This window comes from Rhipicephalus sanguineus, chromosome 10 (assembly GCF_013339695.2).
Source record: "Rhipicephalus sanguineus isolate Rsan-2018 chromosome 10, BIME_Rsan_1.4, whole genome shotgun sequence".
NCBI lineage: Eukaryota > Metazoa > Arthropoda > Arachnida > Ixodida > Ixodidae > Rhipicephalus > Rhipicephalus sanguineus.
The window spans coordinates 9,333,129-9,360,150 of NC_051185.1; the positions used below are offsets into that span (position 1 = coordinate 9,333,129).

At 46.1% G+C, this 27,022-nt stretch overlaps 1 protein-coding gene across 1 annotated transcript in view; it reads left to right on the forward strand.

The window, feature by feature from the left end:
- Window positions 1-27,022, forward strand: part of LOC119406989 (uncharacterized) — a 58,118-nt gene that overhangs the window by 14,056 nt on the left and 17,040 nt on the right. The window contains exons 2-4 of the mRNA XM_037673813.2: window positions 2,524-2,623; window positions 5,269-5,330; window positions 19,769-19,909. Coding sequence (XP_037529741.1) covers window positions 2,584-2,623; window positions 5,269-5,330; window positions 19,769-19,909 — 243 coding nt within the window. The 5' untranslated portion in view covers window positions 2,524-2,583. The remainder of the gene's footprint in view (window positions 1-2,523; window positions 2,624-5,268; window positions 5,331-19,768; window positions 19,910-27,022) is intronic.

A 27,022-nucleotide genomic window follows, 5' to 3' on the forward strand; every position in this document is an offset into this window, starting at 1 on the left:
ATTAAAGTTGTGCTGATTGTATGAACCGAGCTGAAGTTGATCCAAGACTGTTAAACTAATGGCACATTCGGGTGGTGGTATGATAGCGCTCTGACCGTGTTTGAAAGTGGGGAATTCAACAGCTCTAAATGTTTACAACGAGAACAAGCAGGTATGCAAGTCATGTACCTGCTTTCTAGCATGTATTGGCACGCTTATTTCAGCAGTAATAATTAGTTGTTATAGTACATAAATTTTTCAGAGCCTTCGAAGTGCCTCGATAACAACGCAAATGTACTATAAGAGAAAGAAAATTTACTTATTACCAAGCTAAGAAATCGGGTCGGCCCAGTGGCGTAGCCAGGGGGTGGCACACCGGGCTCGTGCCACCCCCCCCCTCTCTATACGATTTTTTTTTTTGCCATGGCACACAGAACACAAAATGACTCTCGACGACATTTGCCTGCCCGGCCTCCACTTCAGATTAGGGAGGTGCCCCACCCCCGAAAAAAATTTCTGCCTACGCCCCTGGGCGGGCCCACTAGCGTTGGATTTCCCTTAGCTCTGATAGCCCGGTTCGCTAGCCACTTCTGGCAGTCAGTAAGGTTGAGAGCTGGGCTAGTTGGTGACTGATCATTATACCTGTATGGTTAGGTAGCGCACTTTCGACGGTGACAGAAGGAAGTGTCGTGTCCTTCCTATTCATTCTGTCCCCGTCCAAAGTGCGCTACTTAACCACGTAGGTATAATGATCTGGCAGTCAGGATCCGGGTGAGCAGGGTGGCCTCCCATTGCACTGTTAATGTCCCCCACTAAAATGTCTTACCGTTAAACAATCTTCCGTAGGCAGGCAGAGCAATCGAAGTTAGCGCCACACCAGAGCAGTTGCTTTATAACCCGACAGGTGGCTGAAGAAGTCCTCTTACTACTCCACGTCAGGTTGTGCCCCACATCGCCAGGTGGCAGCAAGTGTTTTTTAAGTGCCTCGATTCATTCTCGCGTGCAAGCTCTGGAGCTAAGCGCATGGACGATATCGCGCTTTTTTTGGTTGCTTGTTAGCTCGAAGCGATCAGGCTCGTAGCCAGAGATTATATTCGGGGAGGGGGGGGGGGGGGTGGAGATGTGATGAAGGACTTGACCGTTTTAGAAAAACACCTATTTCCTTTATTTATTTTCGGTAAAACACCCCCTACATCAAAATGTCGGGGGAGGGGGGGCGTAGACACCGCCCCCCCCCCACCTTGGCTACCGGCCTGACTTAGATTTAGGTGCACCTTAGAGAACTCCAGGTGGTCGATATTTCCGGAGCCCTCCACTACGGCGTCCCTTATGATTATATCGTGGTTTTGGGACGTAAAACCCCAACATCATCATCATCATCATAATTATCATCAGCAGCAGTATCATCATCATCATCAGCCTGTTTACGCCCACTGCAGGGCAAAGGCCTCTCCCATGTTCCGCCAATCAACCCGGTCCTGCGCTTTCTGCTGCCACGTTATACCTGCAAACTTCTTAATCTCATCTACCCACCTAATTTTCTGTCTCCCCCTCACGCGTCTGCCCTCTCTTGGAATCCAGTCAGTTACCCTTAATGACCACCGGTTTATCCTGCCGACGGGCTACGTGCCCGGCCCATATCCATTTCTTCTTCTTAATTTCAACTATGATGTCCTTAACCCCCCGTTTGTTCCCTGACCCGCTCTGCTCTCTTCCTGTCTCTTAAGGTTACACCTATCATTTTCCTTTCCATCGCTCGCTGCGTCGTCCTCAATTTAAGTTGAACCCTCTTTGTAAGTCTCCAGGTTTCTGCTCCGTAGGTAAGTACCAGTAAGATGCAGCTGTTATATACCTTCCTCTTGAGGGATAGTGGTAGACTACCATTCAAGATTTGATAATGCTTGCCGAATGAGCCCCATCCCATCCTTATTCTTCTAGTTATTTCACTCTCATGGTTCGGCTCCGCGGTTACTACCTGTCCTAAGTAGACGTACTCCTTTACAACTTCCAGTGTCTAGCCACCTATCGCAAAGCGTTGTTCTCTGCCAAGATTGTTCCACATTACTTACACTCAAGCACAAATACTTGAATAGACAACACCTGCTTTTGTGCATATTACAACCTTAAAGCTTGTTACAATTGACGGAAGCATACTGGCGCACCCCACTGCCGAAAGGGGAACGTGTATCAAGAGGTCGTCTCGCGCTCCCGGAGGCCCTATATACGTTGACGTCTCGCTCCGTGCGCGACAAGTCCTTTGTTAAATGTGCGATGTGTACTGTCTGCGAGATACTGTTGACGTGAGGCAAACTTTATATCGGCCGAACCGGCCGATGTATCAATGTACGCTTATAACGTGCTCTTTCTATAAAGAATGGAACAAGGTTATATTGGCCGTTAGACTAAGATTTTAACGGATACATCCGAATTGTCAAAATTTTCACTGGGGAGTGTTTATCAATTTTTTTCGGATTTATCAGAAAATACTGAGTCCGATTTATGAGGCATCCAAGGCTTTGACCTTAATATTCCTTTTCGACGCAGAATATTCGGGCCACCGTACTCGTGCTGCTGTGTCTCCTCGCTGCTCACGGGTCGTGCGCGATGGGCCAGTCTATCTCCCAGCTCGTGACCCAACTGTGCAGTAAGTGACGCCCATGTACTCAGCACTGCAAATCAGTACTGTGATATCCCGCGAGGTGGCGGAAGGATTATGAAAGGAAAAATTGACAACCACCTGTTTTGTTGCACAAAACTAAAAGGCCTTCACTGTTGTCACATAACCAGCATCACTAACAAGCGTAACCAACACCAGTTGCTTCAAAATTACACTTCAGAGTTTCATTTCAAATTAATGTGATTCACAGTGTTTTGTATAACGCTTGCTTTATTGTCCCTATTTCCAGTTATGCCTTCATTTATCCGTCTTTTTTGCCTCTTTTTTATTTATATAACAAGCCTCATAAGTTATATGATGTGTATTTCTGTTATACTTATCATGGTTTCGTTTAATGACCTCTTAATTATTTCATATTATATTTGTCATTTTATTTCTCTCTTCTGTACTAAATTCAACGAAATAATTTACTAGCACTGCCGGGACAATTAACTATTTTGATTGCATTAATTATTCACTTAGCTTGTTTCGGCATTTACCGTTGTCACTGAAATTTGTTAAATGTGTTATTGTATTATTCTGCGTATTTGTTTATGTTTGTCTATAACGAAGTTTTTATTGTATGTGCCAACTTTTGCCCCACCGCTCTTCAATGCGCGTTTGCGTCCGAAGGGTATGTTGAGTAAATAAGTCCACATGGATTTCTGAGATGGAAAGCTTCTTGACGAAAAATTCGTCCTGGTCCGGGAATCGAACCCGGTACCAACGTTTTTTATTTTGATGCGGTCGCTCTACCAATTAAGCTGACCAGGATGCCAGTAATCGGCGACGCGAGGACGAATTGATTGATAACTCCAAGCCTAAGGACATGGAATCTTGCAAGCTGGCGGAACATTTATAAAAGGGAAAATTCACTACCACCTGTTTTGTGACACAAAGTATGTGGCTGTAAATTTTTACTTTCACATTCTCAGCACGTGGATTTTCAGGCTACTCGAATGTGCAAAAAAAAAAGAAAAAAAAGAAAAAGGAGAACCAAGACACGGATGGAACTGTCTCTATGGTCATGCTTTTTCTCAGTCCACGTGTAGCTTTGCGCCGTAAACCTAAAAGTACTAGAAATTGGGCGAGCTTTTTCCAAGTTTCACGATGGCACTGAAGAGCAAAAAAAGAAGTCGGCTACACAAGAAGGTGACGAGCGCTAACTTGACACTACGAAGCTTCAAAAGTCCTGACTTCAAAATGACGAGTGCTAACTTTAAAAAAAAAAAAAACTTATTCTCGAAAAACCAACCTATTTTTATCGCTCAGCAGAACTCAGGCCAGCAAATGTCGTGCCACGCGCGTGTTGAACTTCTCAAAATACCAAATTTCTGGGGATTTGAACGCGCATGCACCACGGTGGTTCTTTTTTTTTTTTGCCTTCTTTTGTGTTGCCGGGCGGAAGTGGCTTGGTTTTCGGGAAATAAGGTTAGTTTAAAGTTAGCGCTCGTCCTGTCTTCTTTACCTTCTAGTGTCGTGTCTTCTTTTTCTTCTTCAGCTGTAATCCCACCCCATTTGACCGGCCCGAACCCCTGGCTCTTGTTTCAGCCGTGGTGACTGCATTTTGATGAGATGCTGTGGAAGAAAAGCGACCCTGAGCTTCTTTTGCTGTGACTATTAACTTACTGCATTGGACGCGTAATTCGAACGTTTTGGGTTCGGGCCCTACCGACGGTAAAGGTGTCTACTTGTCCACTTTTATTCATCTTTATTTACGTCATCATTACTACAATATAGTTAAAAATAACATATAGTGTCCTATGCTTTCCTTGGTTTGTCTGTTGGATTAATTAAGTTGAGTCTAACAAAGAGAGAGAGAGAGAGAGAGCGACCCTCGAACAATTCTCCTTGCTTCGTTCTGTGCATATTAGGACATACCAGAGGTACTAGCTTGGTCAACTTGGTGAATAATATAAGGTCCCTGCTAGGGAATTCTACGCAGTCACATTGTTTCGTTGCGATGTTGAACCCACACCAATCAAACTAATGCAGCCAACGCTGCTGCAGTCAGTAAAAAGAAAAACAGATTAGGCCACTTCAGAGAATATGCAATGATTCTCGGATATATGAGTGGTTACTATGGATATTAAAAGCTGTCTGCTACATGAAAGACAGAGAAAGATGAAACGAAGGAATGGTGGGTTAAACTAATGAAATATAATGTAGTTCCGGTCGCGTCAAGTGCCTTTTATATATTCTAGATATGCAGGAACTTTAGCGAACACACTTGTTAATATTCACGCTGTTTCAAATTTTCCTTGCTATACTATTCGGCTTCATTATTTCGTTGTTTATCTTTTGAAAAAAAAAAATAGTGTAGATTTGATCCGACTGTCGAGACGCGTGTTTTTGAAATATTGAAATTTAATTAAAAATAAAAAGCGAGAAAGAAAGGTGTCTTTCTATGCATTGTGCCTTTTCCTCGAGGAAAAACCAAAATAAAAACACGAAGGCCAAATTTACGCTTCTGGTTGTTACTTTTCAAATTACGTACCAACTCTGAACCTAATTTTTGTGAGAGTAGAAGCACCGGACTATCACTTCTAAACCTAATCGGCACATGTAACAACGTAATTAGCTATAATTATCTGTGTCGATCATTACTTTATCACTGCTTGCTTCGCGTGTAGGTCAGCGACACCAGCGACGCCTGGATGCCGTCACGTGCATCGGATTTGAGACGAAATCGGAGGTAAATCCTAAATCTTTCATCAAACGGCAAAGCAACACGCATTCGTTCAACATAGGTTCCGTTAAGCGTTACATCTGTGCAAAAATATCTCACTTAATCGGGGGTACAATGCGAAGGGAACGTAATCAGGCGTCGGTTCTCAAAATTAGGCCGTGCTTCTTGCGGTTACATTGCTTACCATTGTTGCAAGCAAATTTTATTGAGTTGAACATCATATAATCTACATTTTAAAAGGCTAAATACGTTGTTTGTGCGCAAAACGTTTCAGAAAAGAAGTCAGATAGGACAGAGCGCAGAGCGCATCTAAGGAGTGCGCTCTGTCCTATCTGACATCTTTTCTGAAACGTTTTGCGCACAAAGAACGTATTTATCCTTTTAGAATGCAGCACCAAGCAGCCCAAGTAGCCACCCTCTAGCATGTAATCTAGTTAGACATGAGTTTCACCAAATGATTGCAACGTATTTCCTAAATTGTTACACTTACTTATGGATACTTACGGGTAATTATTAGTATACGAGGCGCAAGCTGTTATTTTTTTCTCCACACTTTTAGCTAAAGAGTTCTTCCACGTAGCTATTTAAGCAGTACATTTGTACAAGTAACTGTAAGACTTCCTTTACTAAAACCATTATATTCTATAATAATATCTGGGGTATTACGTGACAAAACCACGATATAATTATGAGGAACGCCGTAGTGGAGGGCTCCAGAAGGTTGGACCATCTGATGTTCTTTGCCGTGCACTGACACCGCACAGTAAACAGGCCTCTAGCATTCCGCCTCCATCGAAATGCGACCGCTGCGGCCAGGATCGAACTCGCGACATTCGGTTCAGCAGCCGAGCACCGTAACCACTGTACCACCGCGGCGGGCCTGTATATTCTATGAAGTTACCTTGAGGACGAATAGAGAAAGATATAAATGATATATGAGGAAGGCGGGGAAGGTTTTAAAGGAGTAAAAGTGTGCATACTGCTTAGCCCTTCATTTTACCCCTTCTTCAGCGCTACCCTGCACATGGGATGTGCTAAGGGACGACACAAAAGGTAAGAACAAAAATAATGATATAAACAGAAGGTAAAAGAGAAAAGCGTACATGAGAAAGGCGAGAGTGTCACAATCCTTCGACGAGGCTAGTTTATCGTAGTAGTAGTAGTATCAAAACTTTGTTATCTCTGCTTTTGAAGTCCCAGAGGGTGGAGCCGTCAGTCCAGGGCCCAATTTGCTGCTGAGGTCCGGCTAGCCCGGTCAATCAGTCTTCGCTCGTCATCCGGGGCCGCGCTGGAAACTGCGTCCTCCCACTGGGAGGGGCACGGTGTTCTAGGTCGCTTTCTGATGCGAACGTCGTATCATCCGACGCTACAAAATGATCGATTGCTCACACGACGGCTGATCGTCGAGGCGTGCCAGCGCTCTCGCGAAGGTGCTGTCTCTCGGAGTTGTGTCGAGCACAGCGACAGAGGATGTGCTCGATGATTTCCTGGCTGCCGCAGTGGTCACCGTAGCCACAATTTGTCAGCCATTCTGATATGGCTCGCAAAAATAAAAAAATAATAAAAAAACCTTGGAGGACGCTTGAGCTTCGCCTTCAAGAGCAGAACGCGATAGCGTAGTCTGACCCAGTTCGCATCGCCTTCTTATTCGTTAGCTAGGCCGCGGGGAAAGGAATATCTGTGCGCGTAACATTTGCAATTTTAAACTAGCCTACAATGCCTACTGCAAGTGCAGTTGCGAAGTGCCCACTACGCCATGACTCATCATTTTGCGAATTAGCGAAGTACGCTCTACGCCTCCGTAAAGCAATAGGCGCACCTATACGTAGCTGCTCTCCTTGTTGATGCTGTTGCTGCTGCTGACAATTAATGATGCCTGAGCGTTTGTAAAGCGTGGGCCTTCATATCACCCACTCGTTGCGCAATTCACGTGGTGTGACGCCTGGTGAGATTCTGTGGTTCTGCAACGTAATATTACGTGTTAACGAAACTAACGCATAACATGACACATGTATAGTTTTTTTTCCTGGGGGTGGGGGGGGGGATAAGCTACAGCACCGGCGTGGCTCTGCGATAAAACACATGCTTGCCACGCGAAAGACCTGAGTTCGATTCCTGTTCGGATTCGTGATTTTGATTATTTGCATCCATCGCGATTTTTTTTTGCTCACGGACAACACTCACGGACAACTTTTCGCTCATAAACAACGACACCGACGCCGACACCAAAACTTCTGTGAAACGAATTCTCGAATGCTATGGCGTTAACATTCCCAGGATTTGGGGACATTTGTACGTGGCGCCATCTCTCGGCGGCAACAACGGCGTCCTGCCATAACTGAATGGGAAATAGACAAAAAAAAATCATATCTCTTGAAAAAAGCTAGTTATCAAAAACGACTCCGGGTTCTATGCAGGAGAGCCACTGAAACATTTTGGTAAAATTACAGTATCGCACTACAAAGCATGTGGCTTCCCAGGATAATTGAACACCGCCCATTGGAAACACATGGGGCCGTATTGTAAAATTTTAAACACTTTGGGAAGTCAGGCGGTTTGTAGTGCGACACTGTAATTTTAGCAGAATGTTCAAATAAGTCTCTGCTATATAGAACCGGCAGTCGTTTTTGATAACTGTCTTTTTTCGTGAGATATGATTTTTTTTTCGCCTATTTCCCACTCAGTTACGGCTGGCCACCGCAGTCACCGACGAGAGATGGCGCTACATGCACATGTCCCCAAATCCTGGTCATGGAGGTGTTTGTAGGCGATATCTCGAGTTAGAGTAGGCGAAGAACAGTTGCCCGGCCTTGAGGAGCGCTTTTGTACAACGTAATAAAGTAGAAGACACCGAATAAAAGGTGATACAATTTAACACTTCCATATCTTGCAACTGATGCCTGCTAAGCAAGAAAATACTAACATATGAGTCTATCGTACTATGCGAAGTTAATCTTTTCAAATTGAAATTGTTTCGCACGAGGCGGACGGTAAAGTATACAGAACAAATCTCAGTTGAACGAAATCACGGCGTGCCGATTAAGCATTTCTATCACAGAGGGCTGGGAGCAAGAAACCTAAGTGGTTAATGAGGGTAGGAGGTGGCATCTGCGCCATACGTCTGGAGAGGGTTTGTGGTGCGATCTGCCGCCTCGCCTGTTTTTATACCAGATGAGTATCTTAATGATAATATCTGGGGTTTAACGTCCCAAAACCACGATATGATTATGAGAGACGCCGTAGTGGAGGGCTCCGGAAATTTCGACCATCTGGTGTTCTTTAACGTGCACCTAAATCTAAGTACACGGGCCTCTACCATTTCGCCTCCATCGAAATGCGACCGCCGCGGCCGGGATCGAACCCGCGACCTTCGGGTCAGCAGCCGAGCACCGTAACCGCTATACCACCGCGGCGGACCAGATGAGTATCTTGAAGGGCCATTTGATAATAATAATAATTGTTGTAGTTTTTACGTCCCTAAACCACGGTATGATTATGAGAGACGCCGTGATGGAGGTCTTCGGAAACTCCTACCATGTGTGATTCCTTAACATGTGCCTAAATCTAAGCACACTGGCCTCTGGCATTTTGCCTCCATCAAACTGCAGCCGCTGTGGCCGAGGTTCGATCCCGCGATCTTCGGGTCAGCAGTCGAGCACCATAAGACCAATTGGTACAGAACTTGGGTGCGACGGAGCCGGGCGTAGGAGATATAAATTACAAAAAAAACTATCTTGAAGGGCCAGTTGGGTAACCCTTTTGTGCCTTTTTACGTATATATTTTCCCGTTGTAATGAACTAGGCCTTAGTTGTTCGTCAGCGCTTGTATTGTGTGCTTGTTTGCGTCTGTCTCGCATCCGAGCTGTTTCCATCAAAGTAACACGTCTTTATCGCCATATCGATCACTGCGACGTCGAAAATAGAAGCCATAATGCATGAATACTTGAAGGGCTGCTTTTCAAGCACCAACGCTCGAAGAGCGCTCTTCAAAATGTCGATCGCAAAGCAGATGGCGAGCAGTCATTCAGGATTGTGATGCGAAGAGGAAGCCAGATCGAAGCTTTACTCGCCGACTGCGTTTATAAATAAGGTGATGTGACGTCACATTTACGTCAAATGGTTGGGGTAAAGCCAACGTGTTGCATAGGGACTTCAAGGTCGGGGGCGTAGCCAGAAATGTTTTTCGAGTGGGGGAGGGTTCAACGACCCTTCTTGTAAGTTCGTGCGTGTCTTTGTATGTGTGCGTGTATACATACGCATGCAAAATTTTTAAAAAATTGGGAGAGGGGGGTGTGAACCTTCGCGACCCCCCCCCCCCCCCACCCCCTTCCCTGGCTACACCAGTGTTCGAGATCGTTGTATACAGTGATTACCTGTAGGAAGAAACGGCAGCTCTCTTTTATTATCACCCCAAGGAGGGAAGATAACGATGGTTGTAGTGCGTCGATGTATTTCGCGGTCACGTTGCAATGAATCCTTTAAAAAATGCCTAAATGACAGTGCTCAAAAGCAGTAGCGTAGCCAGCATTTGTTTTTTTGGTGGGGGGGGGGGGGGGGGCAGGGTTTAATCATACCTCACGTATGTTCGTGCATGCGTTTGTATGTGTGCGCGTGTACGTATACACATGCCATTGACCAATTCTGTGGGAGGTCTAAACCAAACCGCCCGGCTACGCCACTGCTCGAAAGGCATACGAGTGCCACTCCTGAGAGCTCGAGGAATCTAAGCCTGCAGCGATACATTTGAACCTCAGCATAACGAAGTCGGTAAAATCGGGAATACAGTCCGTTCTGTGGAGATCTTGTTAAATTGAAATCGGGCCTATAAGCAAGGTATAGTCATAAACGGCTTCTTTCTTGCACAGCAAGTGCCTGAATTATTTTTGAATAGCAAGCAAGCACATAAATCTAATTTCAATAACGTAAAAAAAAAAAAAGTCACAGTTTCGCCGCAAGGGCGAAGCAATGAATGCGATAGCAAGGAACTAATCCTACACGAAGTCAGGCTCGCCAATGGATACTCTCAGTTTGAACAGCGCTTCTGTTGCAAAGGCGGCCGAAGCAGCGAAGGAAACTAGCGTGTTTCAAGTGTCGAGCTGTGACACTTGATAGTTCGCGCTCATCTTCTGTTTGTTCGTTTAGCGGCGTCCCTGAGCTCGAGTTACATTCGTACGCGCCGTAACATGAGCGCGGACAGCACGGTGAAAGCGTGAAACATTCCTCTACCCCGCGCCACGAGAAAACCGCGCGAGCAGACAGCGGAAGGGCAAGCTTCTCCCATGCGCAATTATAAGGAGAAGCGAGCGAGCTCACCGACGACTTTTAAATGCGCCCGTCGGGCTCCTAGCGCCACCTCGCTGGTAATGAAGAAACGCTTGTTATCGCCTTCTGTCTCTGAGTCCGTCCAGCGCTAAATGGTGTGTATATAACGCTCGCCGTTAGCTGCGTAGAGGATCTGCGTTTCGTGGCGTAGTGGATAGCGCCGCTCGCTGCGGAGCAAGGGGTCCCTGGTTCGATTCCGCGCTTCGGAAGCATTTTTCTGAGTTATTTTTCTTTGGGGCCTTTATACATATATACATACTTATACATATACGGTGCATGACGGCGGCGACGGCGACGGCGACGGCAAAATCCAGCCGAGACTGTCCATATAATTGCTATCGCAATAAAACTATCTTCTTGAACGTGCTCCGCTTCGGCGGCCGGTGCGTCGACGCGGCGCAGAAACCGCGTGCAGGTCAACCGTATCACCACTGGCCCCGGCGTACGTGTCAATTTATCGCCTCGGTCTTCCTCTGCGGCCGCAAAGAAACTTCGTTATATCGAAACCACGGATAACCACGCTTCATTATACTGAGCTTCAAATTCATGGGGTTCTATGAGCATGAAGTTGTGAAAAGTGAAACACTTCGTTATATCAAGAATTTCGATATGTTGAAGTTCGTTATATGGAGTTTCAACTGTTCTTTCTATTTGCGATAACTGCTCACAGATCATTGCACGCACAGCATTATAAATGTATCCAGAACGATTGGCCTGTATGATATATGCGGTATTCGGTAGAATCGCTATCTTAGCTTAAGCTGCCTCTGACGTCGTCATTATTATCAGCATTTTTTTCCCGAGAGCCAACCGAGACCGTTCCAGCTGTCCTTCGCAACATTTCGTCTTAGTAGCGGCGCACACTGTAATTACGTGGTATTTAACGCCGCCTGCCATACTCGCATGGATTCCTTTGCATATAGCTGGGATGCAGAATGACAACGAGCCGCATTTGCATATCGCTGAGCGTGCGAGCGTACAAAAATAATGATGTAAGCACGTGCATAATCCGGCCGTCCTAAACGGGGTTTCAATTATCGGGTATTACGTGCCGTACACATAAACGCCAGTCAATGGTGCCTTGCTGGGCTACGCGTATGGCCTGAGCCAGTCTTGCTCCCCTTGCGTGAGAATGGAATCGAGTGTGCCTCCCGATGCGTTGACGTTCGACATGGCAACAAGGAAATTTCCCGTCCGCGTTGCTGCATAGACGGGACGGCAAAGACAGCCGTGCGTTTGCAACTGAGGAAGTCTGAGTGAACGCCGCTGTAGACCTATTATACACTTTCGTCCTCACGCAGATGTTCAGATAACTGCATGCGCGCAAGGCTGACAAGGCTGATCTGATTACTTGCCCGATGCGGTGTTGCTTGCCTTGCATAACAGCAGCTTCTGCCACAGGTAGCTCGGAAATGTGCGCGCTTGTTTACGTAATTACGAGCATCAGAGCAGATTGCGAGAGAAACATTTCCGGCATGATGCGTCAACGTCTCCGTACCTCTGTTTTGCAAGCGAAGCTTGTTATCAGTTACAGGTTTCGGAGGCGGCGTTTTTGTGCGCGGAAAACCCGGCGCCGGAACGAATCGATAAATGCGGCCCTCGGCGCATACAAGTACATGCGTGTATATATGCGCCGTTTTTCAATAATTAATGCTCTCTCGTTCGAGGGCTTATCGGTGATCGGCCGTTTCTGATATGGCAATCTGACCTTTTATCGAGGCCACTTGTCACTTCACGTTGCCATGTTTCATTGTTGCCTGGATACGAACGCGTGACCGTCGTTGTTGCCAGTAGCAAGTGAAGGGTTGCTCTGCTAAGCACGTGGATGAAGGTCCAGTTGCAGGAGGGAGCATTGCGCAATGCGATGCAAAGAAAGAACGAACGAAAGAAAGGAAGGAAGGAAGAAAGAAAGAAAGAAAGAAAGAACAGTAGGTTAAGCACGCACACGCCAAGCTTCGTTTGGCCCCATTTTCCAGATGGGGGAAGATCTGAATATTTTTCTTTCTTCCTTTCTTCCTTTCTTTCTTTCATTCTTTCTTTCTTCCTTCCTTCCTTTCTTCCTTTCTTTCTTTCTTTCTTTCATTTCAGGAGATCTTCCTCCATCGGGGAAAATGGGGCCAAACGAAGCTTGGCGTGTGCGTGCTTAACCTACTGTTTTTTCTTTCTTTCTTTCTTTCTTCCTTTCTTTCTTTCTTTCTTTCCTTCTTTCTTTCTTTTTTTCTTTCTTTCTTTCTTTCTTTCTTTCTTTCTTTCTTTTGTCTGTTGCGGCATTAATTTCTGTTGTATGCGTGGTATTCGATGTGTTAATTAAGCACTTCCCTTCATGATTATTTCAATTACACTTGGTCCTTTAATTACGCGAATTATCGCGGGCGCCATTCTTGTGTGTTTCCCGCAAGCAAAAAGCGAACGCAAAAGAAAACGCATCCTCAGACTGGGCAGAGCTCCGCCGCAATTTTTGTATAATCCAGAATAATCCGCATTCCGGCGTAATCACACGCGAGAACGTCTGACTGTTATTTTAGAACGATGATAATTAGCTATGGTAAGCACCGTATACAAAAGAGCGTATCTATAATATAGTGCGGTTGAAAATATTCGCCATGCGTAAGCAATTAAGTCTTCCCAACTTGCAGCCAATTTAAGCCGCACCTGGAGGTTCGACACTGGCTTTTTTTAATTAAAGCGAACCGCGCATTCGGGAAAAAGCTGATTTACATCCAATAAGCTTTTTCGGTAGTGGTGTTCGCGAACTGGTGTGGCTTGGGAGCAGGAAAACTTTTGAAGTAGGCGTGCATGCATAAGTTCGAGGCGAGAGTCAAGTTTCCAGGCAGCTTGATTCAACGAGAGACCGTTTTGATGCGTGCATGAGTTACCATGGGCGTGCAAACTTACCTTGCCCGTAGGTAGCCGCTTGCCAACCTGACGGGAGAGTCTGCATTTCGAAAGCTCGGGGTGGCGTGACTTGGTCATTGGTAGAGTGGCACGTGGCTATACCGACTCTGGTTCTAGCAGCAGTGATGCTGGCAGACCAGTGCATATAGGAATGAAAGGCTAAGCTCTGCCTGCAGTTGCATATAACTGTCGCTATTTTGCCAGCGTCAGCGGTTGGCACGGGCCAGTCGTTGACTCTGGCAAAATAGCGACAGCTATATGCAACTCCAGGCAGACCTTTGCCTTTCTTTCCTATATTCACGGCGGTGGTATTACGTCATACGTGACGCTTCTGGTTAGGTCACGTGACCCATAGTTGCATGAGGTACTAGTAGACGAACCTCGACGACAGCGCGCGCAGGGACGATACACAGAGACCCCCCCCCCCCCCCCCCCAAAAAAAAAAAGCCCCGCCAGGCCTGCGCGGAACACGCAGCAGTCACAGTGAAAGCTGGAAGAGCGGCCTTTCTAGACCCTTTTGTGAACGCTCTGGGGCAACTACTACAAGTACACTTGCACGACCCACTACGCCACAAACCATCATAATTTTTGTGAAGTAGGGAAGCACCCACTACGTCGTTATTCGTTATTCTGCGGAGAAACGAGGTACCCGCTACACATCTGTAAGGCATTACGTGCACTTTGTTGAGGCTGTGGCTGATGACGATCAATTATGGCTGAGCATTTTGTGATGGTTTGAAAGCATTCAACGACCCTCTGGTTACGCAATTCACATTCTGTGACTCCTGGTTGTTATTTTACTCTTCAACCACGCTACATAACACATGTTAACGCAATTCCTTCCCCGACATGAAGCCTGTATGGGGTCTTTTTGCGAAGGAGTTTTAAGCATTGCAGGGCCTCTGTGGTGGAATATACGGCTGCCACGTTGAGGGCCGGGGTTCGAATCCCATTCTGGAAGCCTGGATATTTTTTCTCATCTCGTTTTTTCTCCCCTTATATCGCGCGATAGCTTACGGACAACGGCGGCGGCGGAAAACTACACTCTTAGAAAAAAAGGTCGGCATATTCACTAACAAAGTACTAGCAGTTTACTTGTCACAAAATTCACTAGCCTCTTAGTAAGTGAAGGTAGTAAAATGCAGGTTAGTGGAACTTGCTACCTAGTTAGTGAGTGAATAGTACTAGCTCGAATGGCTAGTCCATTACTAAGTTGTTAGTAACCGCGCTAGCAACTTACTAACCGTATTAACTCTACTACATTTAGCCAATTAGAGGTTTAATCCTATTTTGTTTATATGTGCGTGTGCATTGCCATATCAAGATGATTCTATTACAAAAGTACCTAAAGGATTAAAAAAAAACTAAGTGGCGTTGTCCTCGTACATTAACTAATGGCCGCTAATTACTTCATGTAATTAGCACGGTAAGTACACATCACAGCAACATACATAGAGGCATGAATTGATCACGAATGAGAACACACGCAAGCGCACACACAGAGCAGCAAGACTTCTACGTATTGCCGATATCTACTCTAGCAGCGCCTTGAAGACTATTTATGCTCCTACTTTGGGATAGCACACCGTGTACAGGTTAGCAACCATAGAATTTAGAAGAATAATTGATGTTTTCTACACATTATCGTGTGCCCTTATATTTGCTTCTATGCGTGCCATCACGTAGCACGAAACTTTTCCAAGGTAATCAATAAAATTAAAGTCTGTTTAAATTTTGCTAAAGACCGTCACGATTACGGCAAAGTATACTGCGCATCTACGAAAGATCTGGCAACGTGGGTGGCTAGTAGTTACTTAGTTAAAAACACCAAGTAAACCTTCTGGTTAGTGAAGGCAGCACTTTACGACCTTTACTAACTGCTGGCTAGTAAACAGTTTTCGCAAAGGTAGTAAAATACGCTCGAAACTAGTAAATGCACGCATTTACTAACCATTTACTAACCTTTTTTCTAAGAGTGTACGGCATTGTTGTGATCTCACAACAGTTTTTGCTGTAAAAAATAATAAAAGCAAAGAATGGCTCGCTCACAGTGCTGACTCACAGTTTAAAGATTCATTGGCGCTAGGCCTGATGTACAGGAACATGTACTGTTGAATCAATGAAGGGCAAAGAATATAAAAATACGACGAACACTAACGCGGGTAGCCGATGTTAGGTAACACTTAGGTACCACCAGTGCTGGGCAGTATCGAAGATACATGTATCTTAGATACTATCTTAGATACTCTATGAGTATCTTGTATCTGTATCGCGATACTTCTCGGAAGACGAGTATCTGTATCTGTATTTCCGATACATTCGATAATGTATCGTGTATCTTAAGATACAAGATACTTCTATTGCAACACAGCCGTGCGAAACAATAATCGCTGGCCAAGCTCCGCTTCTCAAGCTGGTACTGGTGCCACTAAGCCATCTGAATAAGTCTTAGGGCAGTGACGCAATTTTATTTTTCCGCCAGAGTACCCCAGTGCGGGCAGAAGATGAGGAAGACAAGCGCGCGGACGTCTACGTCCAGCCCACGTACCTTTTGTTTGCTCGATTTCTTTTCTTTTTAGTTGCGCCAATGCCGCGACACTTGCTCTTAGCCACTGTCCTGCGCCGCGTCTGTTGCGCAAATTCTTGTGTTGCTACAGCGTCGTTATTGAAGATTCCCTTGAGTCTTGCTCCGTAACGAAATGTGATGCGTGCAGGAATGGGGTTCCTTTGCGCCGTGTGGATTTTGCATATCAGCGATTTGAATGATCTCGTGGATGTAAGTTTGACTTGCAAGCCATGAATTAACTTATATGCAAATAAGAATCTAACAACGTTAGCACCACTGGTACTGATCTAAAAGAGCAAGCGTTTACCTAACAGAAACTATCTTGGCGTACCGTATTTTTCACTTCTTGCTACATTTATTCAAAGAATTTATGAAATCATAATTTGATTATTAGCACAAGTGCTTCCTTAGCTGTCACTTTACATCCCTTACATTACCTAAGTCTCTGCACTGTTTTTCCGGTCTGGTCACTGCAGTATGTCTTTCGCAACGCGCTCCCAAAATAAGATCTCTGCTTTATTATTCTTCTGTCTACTTTATTTCCACTACTGTTTACATATTTACACGTTGCCAAGGCGATTGTGAAAACAAATATATAATTATGTGGGCGTGCCTTGAGTAAACAGTACAAAACATTCTGCTTACCGCTTAAGAAAATAGCGAAATTGAGTTTGCGTTATAATAATGGCAATCATTAGGAGCCATCTTAAAGATGTTAGGAAGGGGATTCGAGAAACTTTGTTTTGCTGAATGCTCTGTTTTGCTCATGAACGTCCCAACGAGCCGTTTTAGGCAATTTTCCATAGGCACTGAATTTTCCATTGTCTCAACAGGTAAGTTGACAATACTTCATGCTCGTAGCTGTTAAGGGCGCCGTCTGTATTGTGTTTCTGCACAAATTCAATGTGAATGTTTGATACACAACCACCTCTCTCTTTTACTTATATTTGTTTTCCTGTTTCAGGCTTTCTTGAATATTTTTCGCATTACTAATCGCCACATAACGGGAGCTATAAGTGGCAATAGCGCGAATAGCGGCGGTGTGCTGCGACGCTTTATGGAAATATACAATACGTCTGAGACGTATCTGTGTTGCACATGTTCTCTCGTTGAAGAAAATTGCTAAAAAGATTGCACGTGAGTGAGTATAGGTTCCTTTACGCCAGCAGATAAGTAGAATATGACAATTCATTGCAGTTTTAGGTCATCTACGTATACACCAGGGGTCTCAAACTGAGTTTATAGCCAGCGGACCGCAGTCGCGAAATTTAGTTGCAATGGCCTGGGCAGTGAAGGTGGTGGGAGAGAGTTTGAACAAAATGACGTTTGAGAAGAAGCCTTTCCCGTATCTCATATATAGGTCATTTCTGAAGGGGATTTAGAGTCAGGATTCGAGAAACATCGATAGGGATGTGCAGAATGACTGATATCTGGACGCGGATTCTGAAATATAGAGTTTTTGTTCCACGGTTATGTTTTGGCACATGGTGACCACATGTTCCTCAAGAAAGGAATGCTTGAGACCAGTCATGTCTGTGCAGATTACGAACATACTTATTTAGAAAATAACAACAAATGAGACGAAGACGGTCATGTGTGCGGGCCGGGCCGCTAGCGAAATGGCTCAAACCCCTAGTATACACCATGCGCCCCCCCCCCCCCAAAAAAAAAGAAAATAAAAGTCGCTACCAGCGTTGTTGCTGCCGTACACCTGTCCGGATATACGGCATTCTGCAAGCTGTCTTTTACGGACAAAGTAAAAGTCCACACCGGTATTTGCGCCTTCGTGAGAAGGCTTCTCATTGAAGTTGTCGTGATTATATGGCAAACTGCTAGATGGTCGGCAAGCTGTGCAATGCAAGTAGCGCTGTCAGCGAAATGTACAAAGAATTGTCCTGTGGAGAAGCTAAACCAAACCCCAATAAATTAATTTGGAAGGAAACTAATGTACTTTGAGCAGGAAGGGCAAAACTTTTGAGATACTAACAGACATTTCATTCAAGTGAAACAAAATAGGCCACTCTTAAGAAATTTTGAAGCAGACATTTTCGTGCATAGGCGTTTGCTGCTACATTATATGGATCTATAATAACAAATCTGAGAATGTATCGAAGTATCTTAAGATACAATTGCCAAGTATCGTATCGGATACAATTTTTGCAGCAGTATCTTGTATCTGTATCTCCAATACTTCTTGCCTGAGTATCTTGTATCGTATCTCGATACAATTTCAAAGTATCTTTGCCCAGCCCTGGGTACCACCATTAAGCCAAGATTATACTTCGTTTAGCCATACTATACCGGCTAATGAGTGCTGGTAGTATGCAACTAAATACGGTAGTTGAAGTCACGTGACAGTGAAAGGATTGGTTGTACTGCAATGCGTTCGAGATCGATCGGCGAGTATTTTTGGCAAGAAATGATTACAACATCGTAACAGAATGTGAGTGGAACATGACAGGAAAGTCATTAAAGCTCGGGAGGCTTAAGTCGGCATATCCAGCGAAGGACTTAACAAAAGGATGTCAAATAAAGGCATGCTTTGGACGGGTCTCGTTGCTGTAGGATGGGAACATTAGAGATCGTTCTGGCTGCGAATACAAGTGGGTTGCGTAAGCGTTAACACTGGGATGATGGCGAGAACTTGGTATTAGCGTTTATGTCACTTGCACAAAAGCCTGGAGAAGCAGTGGGATTAATCCATTGGTGAGATTTCATATCATAAAGCGACGCTGTGACTAACTATAGAGTAACCGTAGTTGAGGACTCCGGAAAAGTGTTGCCCACATGTGGTACGCGCGTTTACACAGACGTGCATGAGCATTACTGCAGCAGGAATCGAACCGGCGACCTCGTCTTCAGGAGCATAACGCCAGGTTCGCCGAACAAACGCGACATGTGTGTACGCCTCGGTGGTACAGTGGTTAGGGTGCACGGATACTGACCCGGAAGTCGCGGGTTCGATCCCGGCCCCGGCGGTCACATTTCGGTGGATGCGAAATGCTAGGGGCCCGTGTACTGTGCGATGTCAGTGCACGTTAAAGAACACCAGGTTGTCGAAATTTCCAGAGCTCTCCACTAAGGCGTGCCTCATAATCATATCGCGGTGTTGGCGCTTAAAAACCTAGATATTTCTGAAGCAACAAGTGCCGAAGGAGAGAGTGAGTGAGATCGATGGAAGCGTGCGCCAACTATCGTGAAATATTCGATCTTCTGTTGCTTGTCGGCTCAAGGTAACGTGTTTGCGAAATGCTTCTTCATAGTTTAGTTGCGTTTGCATCGCGTTGCATCTGCGGATTCTATGCATAGTCACGACCAAGCAAAGATATCCAAACACGCGTCATGTCTGTTTTGATAGCGCGCGGTAGCGGTCACTCCCGGCCTTTGCGCAGCCAGCCTTGTGCTGCGCTGAACTAATCTCTTACGCGAGTATGCGCATACTGTAATGTCAGTTTCAAGCGCGTGACAGCTGAATTATTAAGCGATTGAAAAACAATGCAACGCCGCGGCCGCTCTCGTTCCATTTTTTTTTTTCGGTCATCGGCCCACAGTGGCATACGTGGTGTGGTGGGCATGTGTGCGCTCCGCTTTGTCCGGCGTATATTATGCGCAGATCGCTATAGACGCAGGAATGATTAAGGGAGTACTGGATCGCGTGCAGTTCCCAGGCAACCTGGCCAAGTGCGTTCGGGCCAGTTTCAAGGCTGAACGCCAGCTGAAGGACTTCGGCCTCGGCGCGTTGTGCGGCGGCCCAACGCTCACCGTCGAAGGCCTCGTCGACAGAGCCGCCCCGGTGAGCAATGTAAGTTCCTTGTTTCTTCTAGTTTATTCTCCTTTCTTGCTTGCCCACTTTGTTTCTTTGTGTGTAACGTTATTTGTTATTTTTCTTCGTTGCTTCGCGCGGCTACTGCCCGCTTCCGTGCCTCGTCGATGCCGATCGCCATCGCGCGGAGAACACGGCGCGTTTCTATGTTTACGTGCCCGAAACTTGGCGAACGCGTGTGAAACACATGCAGGGATCGATGGGATCTTGCGATACGTGTGACGAAGGGCAGCGGGTACTGAATCCTATTAACAGCGGAGCCGTTTAACCTTTGCAAAACTCCGGGATCGTCCGCACTAAACTGGGCTGGTATGTGCCACAGAAAGCGGGTATGTACCAAGCAGCTCTTAGGATACCATAGTCTTTTTTTTATTTACGACATAGACTTTCCCTTAAGGCATAATATTTGTTGGGTATATTTGTGTTAAATGTGCGCCGTTAGGCCGGTGTTGTGTATGAAGTGAAGAAGTGTCTTGTGGAATGAGTTGTCATGTATCCATGGGTCATAACTGTCATGCATGTATAGTACAGCTAGGGGGTGGGATAGGGAGGTGAAGGTGTGGAGGAAGGAAAGGAGGAGGGCAGAGGGTGGAGAATCTCAGAGCATTGTTGTAGTATAGTGTAGCAGAGGGCATGGGAAAAGGAAGTGAGGGTGAGGAGGATGGGCGAGGGTTAAGCAAAGCATATAGCCACGACTATATAACTGCAGGGGATGCCCTGCAGTGGGCGTAGACAGGCTGATGATGATGATGATGATGATGATATAACAAAGGTGGGAAAGTGAAGTGAGGGTGAGCAGAGAAAGGAGGAGGGGTAAAGCGTAGCATTGCCATGTCTAGTATGGTGTAGCAAAAGGGATGGAGAAGGCAAGTGAGGATAAGGAGGAGGGGTGAGGTTAAAGTATAGCATAGCCATTCACAGTAAGTATAGCAAAGGGGGTGGGAAAGGGACGTGAGGGTGAGGGGGAGGGAAAGGCCACCAGCTACGCTGTTTCCTCAGTCTTCGCAGCACTAGTGCGTAGCTGCTCCAAATTTTTTTTTTCCTGTTATAAGCTTCGTTTTGCGTACACGTGTACGCTCGCTGCGATGAGCGTTGTATACGTCGGAAAGATGGGTAGTACACCACCACGGGAATGATGGGTAGTACATGGATTTGCCTAGTCTTCGTGCTTGCGGCTTCGAACGCACTTGTGGCTTTTTTTATTGTTTAGTTTTGGCTTTTGTTTCGGATATAAGAATGACTAGTTGTGAACCGCGTGAGAAGAACTGAACTGGTGAGACTTGAATTGGTGATCCGCCAATAATTACGTACTTGGACAAATGGGATGGACTTCACGAACGTCGTTTAAGTCCATGCCTAGTGTAATGCGTGGGCCGAGAACCCGTCAAACGAGGCAGCTTTGCTCCACTATAGCGCAGCTCAATTAAAATCTCCATCACATGGCCACAGTTGCCGTTTTCAATGCTTTCTGATGTCGCAAGGAAGCAGCAGGCGTTCGCTAGTTAGTGTTTCGAACGTAATCACTATAGCTTACGTGGAATGAAGCCGCCTTTGGTCATGCGAATATAACGAGCACTCACTATGAACTTTTCGGCGCGCGGATTTAGATAGGACTGGATGTCTTGCGTAATAATGGCGCAAAGTGTGACGCACGGGGCTGCTATATTGAACTGCGTTAACTATTAAAGTGTTTTAGTGCCGGGGACCCCAAGCCGCTTGCGCACGCACGGTCTCGCGTTCCTTTGCACTTCCAGCCGCACTCCCAGGGAGCATACAAAAGAGCGCAGGAGCTTACGCAAGGGTATGTAAGCCGCTTTGGGACTCCGGCACTAAAACGCTGTTATTATCAGCTGGCTTAATGAAGTTTTGGGATACACGGTGGGTTGTTACAATTATCCTGCGTTATGCTGCATACGTTTATGAGCTAATCTTCAACCTAACTGTTCTAATCTGCATTTAAACAAAAGCGCACGAGCGGTTTCGTATTTCGCCTCCAGCGATGTATAACCGCCACGGCAGGGAACCGAATCCGTGGCCCCGTGTTTCGCAAAATAACGGCAGAGTCACTGAGAGGGCTGTCAATTCAGTAAAGGGCGGTGAGGCATGGGTCATTCATTGAGGTCTTCGGACTTCGATGTCACTTCAGAGTATTAATTCGCTTTAAGACTTTAATATCATCAGAATGGTTTGGTTGGGCGTCCACAGTAGCTATGCGCATGCCTTTGCCAGCCGTCTCCAATTTCAGCCTGCGCCTGCAGAGCTGCTGCGGATGCCCAACTAAAATAAAAATGCCCCTCCTCCCCGAAGGGAATCGTGAGGAAATGCGAATGCATTTCTTGCGCCGAGAGAGGGTACCGTTGCCGTCAGACATTCGCCTTCACCGACTTCTGCCATCGCCTTGAGAGGCGCCCAGCCAGCGAACGGCCGAGAGTGAGACGCGAGCGGACGGGAGAGTGGGGCGCAGGGAGGAGAGAGAGCGAACGGCGAGAGAAGGAGCGGCGAAGCACTGCACCTACCCTCTCCTACACTCTCTCGCACCACATGCTCCGGTTGCTAGGGGCGAGGATAAGCGCGCGGGCCCGCAGCTGTTGAGACGGCGCCGCGGACAACGCCGGACGCCTGACATAGCCCGACTCCATGCCTGCTCAAAACATGCAGCACAGTCACAGCGTAAGCTGGCGGTGTGATCTTCATAGGGGCCGTTGTAAACTCTCTTAGGGCGCTTATACTGCAACTACTGTTGCGAGGTACGCACTATGCGATAAAGCATCACATTTTGCGAAGTAGCGAAGGACCCATGCACTACGCGTTTCTAAGGTAATATACGCGTATCTGTGCACTTCGTTGTTGCTGTAATGGATGATGAAGAATTGTGGCCGAGCCCTTTGTAGTGGGTGGGTAGCTTTAAACCGCCCACTCATTACGCAGTTCACCTGGCTTGACGCTTGCCGCGATTCTACTCTTCTGCCACAAAATATTACAACTGCTAATGCGTTTTCTCGTCATACATGACGCTTTTGTAGGTTATTTTTCCGAAAGGGGTTCGAGCACTGACTTGGCTCGGTGGTAGAACACTTGCTTGCTACACAAAGCCTGGGTTCTAATCCGCCTTGAACACCGGTTTTCTGTTTCTAAGTGTGCGCGATTGCTACGACGGACACCGGCGGCGGCGGACAACTATAGCCACCAAAATCGGTTGTTCTTGCGAGCTAATAACAACTTACGCTGTAAAAAAAAACTGTCTGTTAACGAGTTTTAGCACTACACACGTAGCGTCCGTAACAACGTCGGGTATACTTACGAACGCGCAGAACTTCTGCTCATGCGCTTCATGCGAAACGTGGCGTTCTTAAGTTACGCCGTTACCGTACGCTACGTGCGCCGTAGTAGAGATCGCTATTGTGCTTCAATTTCATGCGAGTAAAAGTACGCTGCTGGTATTTATAACTGCATGACACGTTTACCGCCGAAGAAAGGCGAGGAATGCGCGCACGAAGATATGAACAAAACGACACGCGCACCGCTCTTTGCCTGGTGTCGATCTTTTTCCCAATCGATCGTGCCTCCTCGTTGAACCGTATCGAACGATACGGCGTGCATCAGAAAGAGGAAAAGTTAAGCAAGCGGGCGGACCAGTGCATCTGCTGTCGCGATGTCGCGCTAAGACGCTCGAGCAGGCAGCGAATTGGCGCGAAAACTCGCCGGACTGCGCCTTTCCGCGCGACATCAGCCGAGCACGGAGAAGGAGACCTAGATATTCGGCATTCCATTGCGCTGATGCGAAAAAAGGCGTCGCGTTTTATCCTGGCACGCTTCCCAATTTCCTCTTGCCCGAACGTCGGCGAATGCGACACAAAAATATATTGCCAATTCGTTATTTTTAATTCAAGTGATGAATAGGAGAGGTTGGTGCCGTTGTGGTGGCAATGGCTACTCCTCGCCTAGGAGACGAAATATGCTATAAAAAATAAGGGCACAAAATGTTACAGTCGTACACAATATGTGTGAATACAGTATACAATCGAATACTACATGAGTCTAAAGTAGTCGAGCGCAAGTTGAAATGGGTCAAGTAAGTTCACATGTACATGTCCAAATTCAGATTTCATTTTTACACGCGGCTTATTGGCGCCATAGACGCCGCGAACAGCTCCTTCCAAATAAATGCATACTTCATGTACGGTGCTCACGGATTGAAGCGTGAAAACTTTAAGGCTAAGCAATAGTCTTTTAACAAGTTACGAAAATACGGTACGCAAATAGGGTAAGGCAGTACATTAGAGAGTCTTAACAAGTTACGGAAATACGGTACGCAAATACGGTAAGGCAGTACGGTAGCGTTCCTCCTTTCCCGTTGGTTGTGCTTTGGCCGCTCCCCGGGCCCGTTCCAGTGACAACGCGTACCCCAAACGACAGGTGTCTCGTTAACAATGCGTGGGCTGACAGGCAACAATAAGCCGTGACAACCCCACAGTAAATTTTGAAAAAGCTTTTATGTTGTTGGGGTGCCTTCACCGGCAAAAGCACAACGAGCGGGAAAGGGGAAGCGCTACCCTACGGCCTTACAGTATTTGCGTACCGTATTTCCGCAACTTGCTAAAACACTCTATTGCCCGTACTTTCGTTTCCAGCGTGTACAGTTACGCTTCATATCGGCGTAATTTTGATTCGAACAGTTACATCAGAGCCAACATTTCCTTTAGGGGCCAGATCAGCAGCGACATGACGCGGTTGCCACGATCAGTTGTTCGTAATAGTCGTTACGAACTTTACATATATATATATATATATATATATATATATATATATATATATATATATATATATATATATATATATATGATGGGTCATTCCATGCCAAGTACCCCAGACGTGGCGCTCGCACATCGCAGATTTTGCTGACAAAATTTGTGCCTTTTCCCTGTGCCACATGGAGTATTGTTGCAAAACATTTTTGCTCGAAAAAAATTGACGCTCGTGGCCTCGAAGTTCGCTTGTATTTGTTAAATTGTGCCTAATAGGCAAATGTGTGTAAAATCAATTTTTGTTTGTTGTGCTTTGAAACCGCGCTTGCGCTATTACAGAGGTTCTGTTTAGTTGTTTTATTTATTAATTCCGAAATTTGTGCGTTTCACTACCAGCTACGTATATCTACAAAAACTACAAAAATCTTCAAAGTTCGTGATTTTTTCTTGAGCTATCTCGAACTCTCCCTAACCAATCTTAATATTAAAGTGATTTTCAGGAAAGTGTTTATTGCGGTAGCATTATATGGACAGTCTTGGCTGAATTTTGCCGTCGCCGCCATCATGCACCGTATATATATATATATATATATATATATATATATATATATATATATATATATATATATATATATATATATATATATAAGCCACAAAGAAAAGTAATTCAGCAAAACTTTCGGACGCGCAGAATCGAACGGGCGACCTCTCGCTTCGCAGCGCGCGCCGTTAGACGGTTAGGCGACGAACAGTACCGTGTTTCAGCTTGCTAACGGCGAGCTATTTATATACACCATTTCCTTCAGCATGCTTTCCAGGTCACCATACAGATGGCGCGATGTGCGCGCGTGGCGCGTTTTAAAGATCGTCGCCCCGCTCCTGCGAACGCCGTTGCTCTTCGCCCTACAGAACGTGGTCGCCTTCGTGCGCTTATCTCGAGGAAAGAAAGGGGTGGCTGGTGGGTAGGAGCGGGGGGTTGTATGTTTTGTGCTTTCCCCGCGATGTCCGCGCTGAAGTCACAGAGCGTACGAAAGTCACTTCGCTCGCTGCAGCGGCTGCGCTTGCGAAAGGAGCGCGCTGTTTAAACAGAAATAAGTAACAACTGTGACAATTAGTTCGCGCTCGTGCTGTGTGTACCTGTTCGTTGCGTGCGTCCTACTTTATGTTTGAGCAGTGCGCCTCAAGTGTCGAACTGTGACGCATTAGTTCACGCTCGTCCTGTGTGTGTTCTTTTCGTGCGTCCTTTGGGCTGGAGCGACGCGCTGGCAGTTTCGAGTTGCTTTCCGTTCTTCGCGTTACATTCCAATTCATTGCTATCGCATTCATTGCTTCGCCGTTGCGGCGAAACTGTGACTTTTTTTCATACTAATGCGTTCCAAGTAAAAATCCCCGTCATGCGGCGTTTGATAGAAGACTTCATCATTAGGTAATGAAGAAAGTCTAACCAAATCATTTTTGTTTTGAGAAAGAAAATAATTTTTGAATTTGGCCCTCCGAACGCGCCCGGGCCTGCATTTCTTTTTGTTGCCACTTCGCCGCAAAACACGTGGTCGCCCTTGCAGCTGACGCTCGTCACAGGCGGCGACAAGATGCGAGATGTACGTCAGTGGCTCGTGAGTGCTCGAAAGTCTTGTTGCGTTGATGTCAGGGCGACGAGTAATGAATTGGCGTTACAATGTGAGCTTGCTTGGCGGGCCCAATGGGAAGCATGGACGCGTGAGAGCAGCTTATGGTATCGTTGGCACATTGTGCTACAGGGCCGTCTGCACAACTACCATACACATACTGAAAGAAATAATGCACATTGTAAACACTTTTTTTTTCTGGATATACATGTCGTGCAGACGACCCTGTAGCAGAATGTGCCAACGATATACCATAAGCTGCTCTCGGACGTCCATACTTCCCATTGGGCCCGCCAAGCAAGCTCACCTTGTAACGCGAATTCATCACTCGTCGCCCTGAAATCAACAAAAAGGCACAAACTTTGTCAGCAAAATATGCGATGGACACTTGGCATGGAATGACCCATATATACATTATTTCTTCTATATTCAGCTAATGGCTACAAGGTGCGTATGGACAGAAGAATATCGATATTGCGGTGAGATTTGGTTTATGTGGTTTAACGTCCCGAGGCGATTAAGGCTCCTGATTAATATCGGCCACCTGGTGTTGTTAAACGCCCACTACAATCGCACCGTACACGGGCCTCTAGCATTCCGCCTCGATCGAAATGCGACCGCCGCAGTCGGTTTTATTAGATAGCAGACATAGAAAGCTGTGCCGTTGGAGATGAACGGTTACAACACGGTACTAGACGGTGGTACAGTTGATGACGACATTC